Source organism: Apium graveolens, chromosome 5 (assembly GCF_009905375.1).
Source record: "Apium graveolens cultivar Ventura chromosome 5, ASM990537v1, whole genome shotgun sequence".
Taxonomy (NCBI): Eukaryota; Viridiplantae; Streptophyta; class Magnoliopsida; order Apiales; family Apiaceae; genus Apium; species Apium graveolens.
In genome coordinates this window covers 258,336,962-258,348,270 of record NC_133651.1, presented here as the reverse complement: position 1 = coordinate 258,348,270, position 11,309 = coordinate 258,336,962, and the positions used below count along the sequence as shown (strand labels likewise).

Genomic DNA, 11,309 nt, shown 5'->3' with positions numbered 1-11,309 from the left:
ATTATATTAGTTTTTTAATAATTTTTAAAATTTTAAAATATATATGAAAATTATTATATAAGTATTTAATGAAATTTGGTTAATAATGAAAAAATTTACCGTTTTTCATAAAATAATTTCACACTTCACATTGCATAAAATTAAAATAATATATATGTGTATAATGGGTTAAAGCAAAAGAATTCTTCATTTTAAAGGGAAATAAAGCTGGAGATAGAGTTTTTTGAGAGGGAAATGACGTGAAGTGAATATGGATGATGTGTTTATTTAGCGTTCTTGTTTATTGGTTTTAAAAATATACCTAACAGGTTTCCCTTAGAATTGTATTTTTTTTACATATCATCTATATCTTTGAAATTAGAGCTTGCATATAAATTTTATTTCTAACAGATGCATACTCTTGAAAATGGTCTGAAATATTAATATTAGATCGTTGAGGTCCTGAGGAACAAGAGCTTGTTAAGCTATGAAAACAGCAGGTTAAATGGCTGAAATGGTAAGAGAAAAAACTAAAAAGCACATGTGTATTCACATGTTTATAATAGTACATGTTAAATATAGTCCCACCGGCAATAGATCTTATGTACATACTACAGTTGCTGACTGTGTAGATTTCTTTAATGCAAGTGGTTTGTCACAGTCACAGCTCCTTATGTTCTTCTTCAGACTATCGTGTTTGATATTACTAATTAAATTCCGGAATTCTGAGCTAAAACATGTATTGGACCTAAACTACAACTACAAGTCCATATAAAATGGGCCAAGATCCCAGTGAAAAAAATGATGGCCCGGCAACTCCTGACAACTAGAGCCGGCCAAATGTGCGGGTTTGAACCGCCTGTTCGGGACCGGCTCGTACGGAAACCCGTAATTATTCGGCCCGAACCGGGCCGGTTCAAGCCCGAACAATTCGTTGAAATATATGAGCCGATTACGAATCTAATATTTGAAAACCGTGACCGGACCGGCCCGCACGTACACAACCCGCGAGCTGCACCGACTGCACAACCCGCACAGCCCGCACAATCATTCTAGTTCATTTGCTTTGCTCCTGCAACAACTTGAATTGAAGTGGAAATATGGAATAAACTCACACACACACAATACAATAAACACACAATAAACACATAACTATGCATATACATATACAGCCAATCAAGAATAAACTGAAGCCAAACAACCAGAACAAAACGGCGGTCGGAAAAAAAAAATTACCGGGAACAGGGGAGAGAAACGAGGAGGAGGAAGAGGGGAAAAAGAGAGATGAGAAAAAAACGAGAGGGAGAGATAGAGATTGCGAGAGAGACTGCAGGGAGGGAGGGAGAGAGATAGAGCCGAGAGAGAGAGATTGAGTGAGGGAGAGATGAAAGAACAGGGGAGGTGGGTTTTGTGTCTATGTTGCAGCAACTTAATCAAACCCGCACACACAGCCCGCACACACAGCCCGCACACACAGCCCGCACACATGGCACGGTTCGCCCAGCTCGCAGCTCGCGGTTCGGTTACGAATCTATTTTTAACGGTTCAAACCCGGCCCGAGCCCGGTTCGTTATTAAGCAGGCCGGTTCAGTGTTCATACCTCGAGTGTCGAACCCGTGTGCGGCCCGGCCCGGCACGCACGGACCGCACAATTGGCCAGGTCTACTGACAACCCAAAGCAAACCCTAATTGAGTGCCTTATCATTTTTTATACATTACTCCTTTTCCCCATCTCTCACTTGCACGCCCACAATATTAAATATTAATCATTAGACCTAAATTAGAAGTTTATTGTTCTGAATTTGATTACCGCTCTATCCCAAAATTTTATATAATAAACAATTAATAAAATTACTATTATAAACCCAGTCACTCTTAAAATAAAACTCATTATACAATTAATAGACAATATAAAGTGATAAATTAATACTCCTAAAAATGTAACATTCCTGTACCATAATAACGTTTATTCCAAATTTACACACACCACACACATTGATTATTATTATACAAAAAAAAACACATACACACCCGCACTTCGATAGGGTTTTGTTGTTTTTGTGTTCTGTCTTTGAGTTAAAACACAGAGAGAGACTTCAACACATACAATACATACATATATTGTAGTATATCTATGGCAGGTGGAGAAGGAAACGGTGTCGTTTCAGCAGCCAATAGCAACAACATATCAAGAGTTATATCCGGATGGTTTTCTGAAATCAGCCCAATGTGGCCTGGTATAATTTTTACATGTTCCCCTTTTAGTTATTTTTGTTTTTCTGTATATATATGTGATTTTGGGTAGTTATAATCTTCATTCTCTTGGACTTCAATTGATTTCTGGTGTTTTTAGCTTTTGCCCATTTTTTTGTTGTCCTGAAATTTTATTGTCTTGCTTTATTTGTGTTGCAAAGTGCTCAATTTATTTGCTTTAGCACTTGTTTTATTGAATTTACCACCAACTTCTGCTTCTTCTTTTTTATTAAAAAAAAATAATAAAAATGAATGATTTTGATGAAAATATGTTCTGCGTTTGTTGGTTTGGTTTTCTTCCAGTTCTGGTTGTTTGTGATTGTCCCTGGAGTCTGCTGAAACATGTTTTTATTCATGAAGATGTTTGAACAGAGGAATTCACTTTGTAGGTAGTTTTAGAGTAGTAACGTGCGGTTACATGTTATAGTTTGGTATAATAACTTGTGCATCTTAGTATGTTGGTGCCATATGGCTTGTCAGTTGGTGATGAGGTTGCTTACTGTCTTACATTTTAGGTTTTGTTGCTAGAATGTATTAATTCCAAAATGCATTCTTGTTCTAGTTCTGCGACAGATTTATAAAAAATAAACATACAGAAAGAAATAACCACCTTAATCTGCTTTTCTTTTGTCACCGTTCTAGTCAAAATTAGTCATTACATGGTTGACAATTCTTCTACAAAGGAAATTTTTTCTTACTGATGATGATGCCTGATCAATTTCAGGAGAAGCACACTCACTGAAGGTGGAAAAGATATTATTTCAGGGAAAGTCTGATTACCAAAACGTTATGGTCTTTCAGGTATTTATTATGAATAATTGTTTATTTTATTTTTTTGAAAATTTTCCTACGTAAGAAAGTGAAAAGAAGTCCTATGTTGTTGTTTTGCACAAGGCAGGGGACATTATTCCTGTGTGTCTAATGTGATTTAGCTTGAGTAAAGAAAAGCTCATTCAGGATGGACATTCTAATAGTTAAGCTCTAAATTTTTTTATTTCAATCTACTTATTGCAGTCTGCCACATACGGGAAGGTTCTTGTTTTGGATGGAGTCATTCAACTCACTGAGAGAGATGAATGTGCGTATCAAGAGATGATCACGCATCTTCCACTTTGCTCGATTTCAAATCCGAAAAAGGTTTTGACTCTGAATCTCCTCTTAGAAATTGGGGACCATGTTCTAGGATCTGGTTATCAGAACTGAAATTAACAAATTTATTTGTGTTAATAAATATGTATTGATCTTCACAGGAACTCATTTGTTATTTGATTATTTTACCTTGACTAAGTTACACATTTGTAATTATAGCTTTGATATATTACCCAGAAATAATGTTCTCATAAAAGTATTCATATTTATCTCCCAGGTTTTGGTTATTGGAGGAGGAGATGGTGGTGTCTTGCGGGAGGTGTCTCGTCATTCTTCAGTTGAGCAGATAGACATCTGTGAGATTGATAAGATGGTAGTTGATGTGAGTCACAGTGACTTCTTTAAATCATCTTTTGTGCTCGTTTCTGTATTTATTAACTAAATTGCACTGGAACTCTGAAAGTTACGATAGACTAGTACTGGACTGTTTTGGGAGTTCTGCTTCCTGGAATTTTGTGGAACTGGTAATAGAGTATAATAATTGGTCGTACACTATAATCTCTGATAAAACCAACTATTGACTTGGACAAATGTATGTTGATAATAATACTCTGGTTTAACTAACTATGGCAAAATACCTAACTGTTTTGTCTTTCAGGTCTCTAAACAATTTTTCCCTGAGGTTGCTGTTGGATATGAGGATCCTCGTGTGAAGCTGCATATTGGTGATGGTACACAAAGAACACTTCCTTATGTTCCTGTTGTAGTTTGTAGTTGTACCTTGTTAATTTTTTCGGCTTCTTGGACCCACAGGTGTTGCATTTCTGAAAGCTGTTCCGGAGGGCACATATGATGCAGTTATAGTGGACTCTTCTGATCCCATAGGTAACAGCGATACACTTAAGTGGGTAGACCGGTCAGCTGTGACTGTGTGTGTGTGACTGTGTGTTAACTTCCATTATTACCACCCCCATCTCCAACCTATTAAAAACAAATGATGCTCATACAGAAAATTAAAACAGAACTAAATCAGTATAATTATATACATAGTAACACATGCATACATATATTTGTAGGTCACTTTTGATAATTTAGCACCAACGTCCCTAATTATAGGAACTTGAACAATGATATAAAACCTCACCTTGAGATCTACATATTCTAAATATGTAGGTCCAGCACAAGAGCTATTCGAGAAACCATTTTTTAAGTCCGTATCAAAAGCTCTTCGTCCTGGAGGAGTTGTTTGTACTCAAGCTGAAAGTATTTGGCTTCATATGCACATCATTGAAGACATTGTTGCAAATTGCCGCCAAATTTTCAAGGGCTCGGTTAACTATGCCTGGACAACAGTTCCCACATACCCAAGGTTTACATTTCTCTTATTTTGCAGTTTAGCATATATGCCCTGCAATATATTTTATTATATTCCATTTTTGTCATTTTTGTAGTGGGGTTATTGGTTTTATGCTTTGTTCTACTGAGGGAGCCCCAGTTGACTTTAAACACCCGGTGAGCCAGATAGACGAGTCTGACCGACCACTGAAATTTTACAATCCTGAAGTATGTACAATGTCCTAGACATCTCTAATCTAGTGACGTTCCTTATATTTTTGTTTTTTCTAATGAGTTTATCTATTCTTTGACTTTAGTTTATCTATTCTTTGACTTTATTTTTTACCAGATTCACACAGCCGCTTTTTCTTTGCCTACTTTTGCTAAGAAAGTGATTGAGGCGAAAACAGAATAAGAACACCTGTTTGTGGAGCATATGAGGATTTTATGATTAAGTTGTAGAATTTTTTGACTTTTGGCCTTGGTCTGAAGCACTCATATACTCGGAAGGTTTTATGTAGAACCGAATGTGCCTACAATTTAATACAATACCAAGTGATGGACTGGAATCTATAAGGCTATTAAGTCTTTAAAGCTTTTATCGTTTTCTTTTGTAATTCTTAGTTGGGATAATCTTCCAAATGAACTCGGTGATTCTTATGTTATTATGAGTTTTTCAATCAGCTTTTTGTATTGATGTATTACTTGCTCATTTCATTTAGATGACCAAAGAAACGGGATAAAATTACAAGTGCTATGTACTAATGTACTCTCCTCTATAACTATATAATACTGGCCTCCGAAAGCAGAAGCTCTTGGTTTAGAAGAAAAAAGAAAAGGATCCTTTGGCAAATTTTAAATTAGAAAATCTTCCCAGTATGTATGCATTTATTTTTTAATACATAGTAATTTTCTTCTTTTATACTACTTCCTCTGTTTATTATATAACGTCTTGATTTTCAAAAATACTTAAATGTGCTTTGACCGTGTAATTTAAAAACATTGTTTTAAAAAATTTCCTATTATGAATTATATAACAATTTTATTTTTATTCACAAAAAGAAAAAATAAAAAATAAAAAAATAACATTTCTAACAACATGGTCAAAGCAAAAGAAAGTACATTAAATTTTTTATAAAGATCAAATGTCAAATATAAAATAGATTATATTTTTGTTTTCAGCTCCTGAATCCCAATATCAGATTTTATTCTTCAAATTGACGTTTTGTAAGCTCAAATTCAGATTGCCTTGGTACAACTAATGTCTAGCTGATTTTGTACTTTGTAAATGCCTGTACAATCAATCCCTGTCTGAATTGGGTTAGTTTTAATTTTTTTGTATGTAATTTGTCAACATAAAAATCCTACTCCAATTCAAACAACTCTGAACACTTCCTCCAGACACCGCCGTCTAGTAAATTTGGCCAGAAATGTAAATTTATTGCCTGCCGTTCCCCACCTGGTTAAGATTTTGAAATTTTAAATAAACCAAAGACATCATTTAATATCACACAAAAAAGGGGGAAAAAGATGATCGATTTTTGGTACGAATCTATATATTAAGGAACCACAAGTATACGTGTCTGGTTGCCTGTAAATATTTCAGTAGATTATGTAATTTATCCAGACCTCCCTGAAAAGTTGGCAAATGAAAAGACTTGCTCTTGGTAATCAATAGAACAAACATACAATATTAATACTAGAATTCACTTTAAAACAACTGAGGGCAAAATGTAGACGGGGTAAGTAGCAGATTGTCCTCTCATTAATTGGACTTGTCATTCTCATTGCTTGAATAAGACACCTTTAAGTTTGCACATGGCACATGTTCTTTCAGTGTTTTTCACTTGGTCAAGGTCTCAAAATCCCGATTGGGGTAGGTACTTCGACGATGCTCACGACACTTTAATAGGTATGTTCAACTTGCAGCTAAAGGGAAGTGACAGAAGACAATCAGCGACAATCATCTTCAGTCAGATACCGGGTTAAGTGTTCAAACTACAAGCATCAGTTTCGTTCTTGCAGGTGAAAATTTTGCCTATCAGAGATTGTATAACACTGTAGACTACGACGTGACGCGATAAACAGCAGAGAAGCTGAGATTGTGTAGCCATTTGACTACGAAGACGCAATAAACAGCAGAGAAGCGGAGATTGTGTAACCATGTGGACTACAAAGCGATGACGCAATAAACAGCAGAGTGGCAGATTTGTGAAACCATGTGGACTATGAAGCGAAGATGCGATAAACAGCGAAACATGCCCATGTAGGTGATGGTAACACCTCAACACAGAAAAAATGTAAAACATTCTCAGTCATATCTATTTCTAAATATTAGGGGTAACAATATGGAATAAAGATATTTAAAAAAGAAACTAAAAAGTAATAAAATAGACCTCTAGCCAACGCAAAATTGGAGTCCAAATGCCCCTTTTGGCGGCTATTAAGTGCAGCAGCATTCAGAGTCAGGTTCATCACAAGAACTAATATAACAATACTAATTTTTCACCAGTCCTATCAGAACTGATATGTTGCAATCCACGCATCTCCATTCTAGTTGCATCCACTCCATACTCTATCCTTATATTCTGCAAACATAATAATCATTTTCATCAAGATTACTAGGAAGAAATAGAAGAGCTCACCAGTCTAATATTATAACAATAAAGATCAGCACTACATATTAGGTTAAAAATATCAGTAACACATTTATCCAATCATCAATTTAATTCAATCTTTGACAAAAGCTGGAAATCTTTGACAAAAGCTGGAGGTAGGGAAGATAGATAGCGCAACCCAACTAATGAATCAGGCGAACAAAATCTCTGATCTAAAAATTTGCATAAAGTATATACTTGTATTCTCTTCACATGATAAATTGCCACAGTTTGACAAAGAACAACTTTCTCGCACAATGGTGAGATATATTTTGGTCAACATGGATTCCTGTATTCCTACGAACGACATAACTATATACAACTGATCTGTTGCAGTCTCACGATGGAGCTATTGCGATGCATGTTATGAGAATGGTAAATGGTGCAATATTCGCAGAATGAGGGAAGTCCTCATAACAAATGATTTCAACTATCTATAAGGGGGAGATACCTACCCGTTACCATAGGGTGAATCACGGCGGGCACGGCGATATGGGGGAGGTGACCTGCTAATGCTCCTACCCCGGCGAGGAGGGGAGATGCTGTAACGCCTTGGTGACCTCCTTCCACGGGGACTATAACGCGGGCTATAGCTCCTGCATCAACTTCAGAATGTTATAAACACAAAAGACACAGAAGTAAACTTGGAATGATAAAGAACAGATCATGTACAGGTCCTCCAAAAAGAGAGAGGAGGGGAGGGCTGAATCACTGTCAGTTTTATGCTCCAAAGCAAAACAACAAACAGTGCTCATATGGATCTAAGTCGTGCATCGGCATCTAAGGAAGCCAAGTGATCTTTATTTGCAGACAAGAGAATTATATCAGTGTACCATGCAGCAAATATGTTTAAACAGCACCTCCTATCATTCAGTAAACCTAATTATTACTTAATAATATAAGGCAGCTACCTCCGCCCATAGCTTGGACTCCTGCGACGTCTAGGACTAATACTTCGACGCCGTCCACTTCCCAGGCCTCTTGAACCAATGCGCACGCGACACTCTCTGGCGAAGTGACCAGGCTCACCGCATTCATAGCACTTTGAGTCCTCACCACCTCCTCTTCCTCCACGGCCACCACCACGGCCTCCACCACCTCCCTTCGAATTGTGTGACAGCTCCACACGCCAACCATTCTTCCCTATAATAAAGAAGTCCTTACACTCAATAAATGCTAAAAATTGATGAACATTATCAGAGAAACTTTGAGTCGCCATATTAATGAACAGAGTTCATGGGTATTAACGATATCTGTCGACAGACGCAATAAGCAGTAATTAATGTATGGACATAGAGGACAGACTACTTGTATAAGTCTACATCATTTCATGAATCATGCACAGTTTTCAAATAGGAACTACGACTGGTTGGAGGCAGAGGTATACGAATCAATTTTTAGAACAACTGGTTGAAGATGATTTGCAAGTTCTCTAATAGTCCTCAAGTACACAATTTAAAGCATCTTTAATCTGCATAACCAAACAATTCTTCTAACACAAGCACATCAAGGTGGACAAACCAACATATTCATTGACAACGTACAAAGCAATGTTTCTAATGTATGCATATATGCGGGTATTACAGAAATCAAGCATTTGATTATATTAAGAAAAACAAAAATGTGCTGACCATCCAATTCCTTTATAGCATCATGAGCATCCCTGCTATCATCAAACTCAACGAAAGCATAACCAGGTGGTCTTCGAGCAACCCACACACTGCACAGTTTGAATGAGACAATACCAACAAAATAAGAAGGTAAACGAATGGAAAGAGCTGAAAAGAGGCATCTCATCGAAGAAAAATATATGGATAAACAACAGGCATATATACAGGCCTTCTTCTATGAAAATTAAAAAGAAAAACCACAAAAGCTTGTTAATTGGGCTTCAACTTACCCATAAAAAAAATACACATTTGTTACATAATACAACATGAACAAAAACACAAACAGGCCACTCAGCAATACTACAAAAACAGCCTTTACCTGAAATCGATATCTAATATAGCATTTTTTTCAAGCCCGACACATATTAATTATAATTAAACATACCATTGTCGAGGGTCACACATAACACATGTATCAAAACAAGTAGGAATATTTGTAGCAAATTCTTATTTCACCATGTGTAAACCTTTGAAATATCTGGAAAGATCCCTATCATAATAATATATTAACAACAAAGACATTAACACTTGATATCCAGCAACTTACATTAATCACGTACACTTTCTTCACAGATAAAAATAATTCCAGGAGAAAAGAAAGATCTACCTTCTCAAAACACCATAGACACGAAACTCATCTTCAAGTTCTCTCTCTGATACTCGTGGATCAAGATTTCCAACATAAACCCGAGACATTGTCTCCCACCTAATCACCACAAACCAACACCTTAAATGATATTATCCATCCAAAAAACCAAAAACTTAAAAAAAAATGTAGCTAATCAACCTAAAGTAAAAACTACGAAACCAAGCTAGCCAGTATCACATAAATCAAGAACAAACGTCATTAACAATACCATAAGTCAAAAAGATAGAAAAAAAATATCACATATATGTAGCTAATCGTACTAAAGTACAAACCATGAAACAAAAGCTAGAGTCTATCAAATAAATCAATAATGAAACCAAGACCTTACGAAAATACTTTACGTGAAAAAGAATCCAAATTTCGTATATATATATATATATATATATATATTACCTAATCAACCTGAACCAGTGGGAACTAGATCAAAATAAGGGTTTCATCACATAAATCAAAAACCTTAAAACACTACTTCCCGCGAAAAAAATGAAAATTTACACAAAAACATGTGCATGTACCTAATATACAAGCAATCAACAAAAAACTAGGGCTTATTACACAATTCAAGAATCAAGACACACACACAAACTAATCAGCTTAAATTACAAAAGATCAAATAAAGATTATATTTTTATCACATAAATCACTAACAAAAACAAGATAATCAACCAAATTACAATAGATCAAATAAAACTAATACTTCTAATTAGCAAAAAAAAAAAAAAAAAAACTAATACTTCCAGATATATAAACCAAATAAACCTAAATTACAAGCGATCAAACAAAAGCTAGGGCTTTAATTACATGAATCTCAGAAGAATTTAATGATTAATAAAAGTAAAAGAAGTTACCTTGAAAAATAGCAGATAATTGTGTAGACTCGAAAGAGGGGAGTTACTAAACCCTAATTGATCTCAGCCAATTCACAATCGGCAACTTGCCTTTATATGTATAGTTTATATACTATAGGACCTTCGTACAGATCTTTGACCCGATCCACATGATGGGCCGGTCATTTTAAGTGGGCTGATATTTTTCTGTTTTTATTTGGGCCTTTTTTTAGGAATTACCACTGTGCTTCACAGATGTTTTTTACGATTGAAGACAAGAGATGGGAGGAGAAAATAAGAGAAGAAAAATAGCAGAATAAAATAAATTAGTCGTGTGCTCCCGATTTTTTGTAAAAAAAGAGAAAGTGACCATGAAAAAAAAGATGATGCGAGAGGATTTTTCCAAAATCTTCCCATTTTGGGAAGAAAGTTTTGGGAGAATATTTATCTCTTGATCACCTCTCTTGCCAAAAAACCTCGGGAGCACATGTAGGAAGAAAATTTTTAAAATTATCTTTTCTCTTCTCTTCTCTTCTCTCCATTTTCAAATTTTGGAGCACACTGTAAGTGAATGACCGAAAGCACCGTTTTAGGTATGATCTTCTGTTATTTTTAAAAATAAATAATAAATAATTTATATATACTAGCTTAAAACCCGTGCGATACACGGATTGTTTTTAATATTATATATTTTTTGAATTTAATTTGAAATGAAAATTTTAATTTCTGAAATTTATTTATTAGAAATTTTTGATAATATGATTTGATAATTATTTCAAATATGTATGTGTATAATTTAGTGAAATTTTAGTTTTTATATAAATATCACAGATTGAAGGTTTTAATTTTT

The 11,309-nt window shown here is 35.2% G+C and overlaps 2 protein-coding genes across 2 annotated transcripts; one reads left to right on the top strand and one right to left on the bottom strand.

Annotated features, from left to right (window-relative positions):
• The first annotated feature begins 2,001 nt into the window (after nucleotides 1-2,001).
• On the top strand, nucleotides 2,002-5,339 carry LOC141725098 (spermidine synthase-like). The gene is made up of 9 exons (XM_074527487.1): nucleotides 2,002-2,216; nucleotides 2,957-3,033; nucleotides 3,247-3,369; nucleotides 3,599-3,703; nucleotides 3,980-4,052; nucleotides 4,135-4,206; nucleotides 4,495-4,690; nucleotides 4,773-4,884; nucleotides 5,006-5,339. Exons 1-9 carry the CDS (start codon nucleotides 2,114-2,116, stop codon nucleotides 5,069-5,071), a joined length of 927 nt encoding a protein of 308 aa, XP_074383588.1. The 5' UTR covers nucleotides 2,002-2,113; the 3' UTR covers nucleotides 5,072-5,339.
• Nucleotides 5,340-6,296: 957 nt separating this feature from the next.
• Nucleotides 6,297-10,612, bottom strand: LOC141725099 (serine/arginine-rich splicing factor RSZ21). The gene is made up of 6 exons (XM_074527488.1): nucleotides 10,481-10,612; nucleotides 9,591-9,689; nucleotides 8,945-9,033; nucleotides 8,225-8,456; nucleotides 7,769-7,909; nucleotides 6,297-7,244 (listed from the first exon to the last, which is right to left on the bottom strand). Exons 2-6 carry the CDS (start codon nucleotides 9,677-9,679, stop codon nucleotides 7,238-7,240), a joined length of 558 nt encoding a protein of 185 aa, XP_074383589.1. The 5' UTR covers nucleotides 9,680-9,689; nucleotides 10,481-10,612; the 3' UTR covers nucleotides 6,297-7,237.
• Between the last annotated feature and the right edge of the window lie 697 nt (nucleotides 10,613-11,309).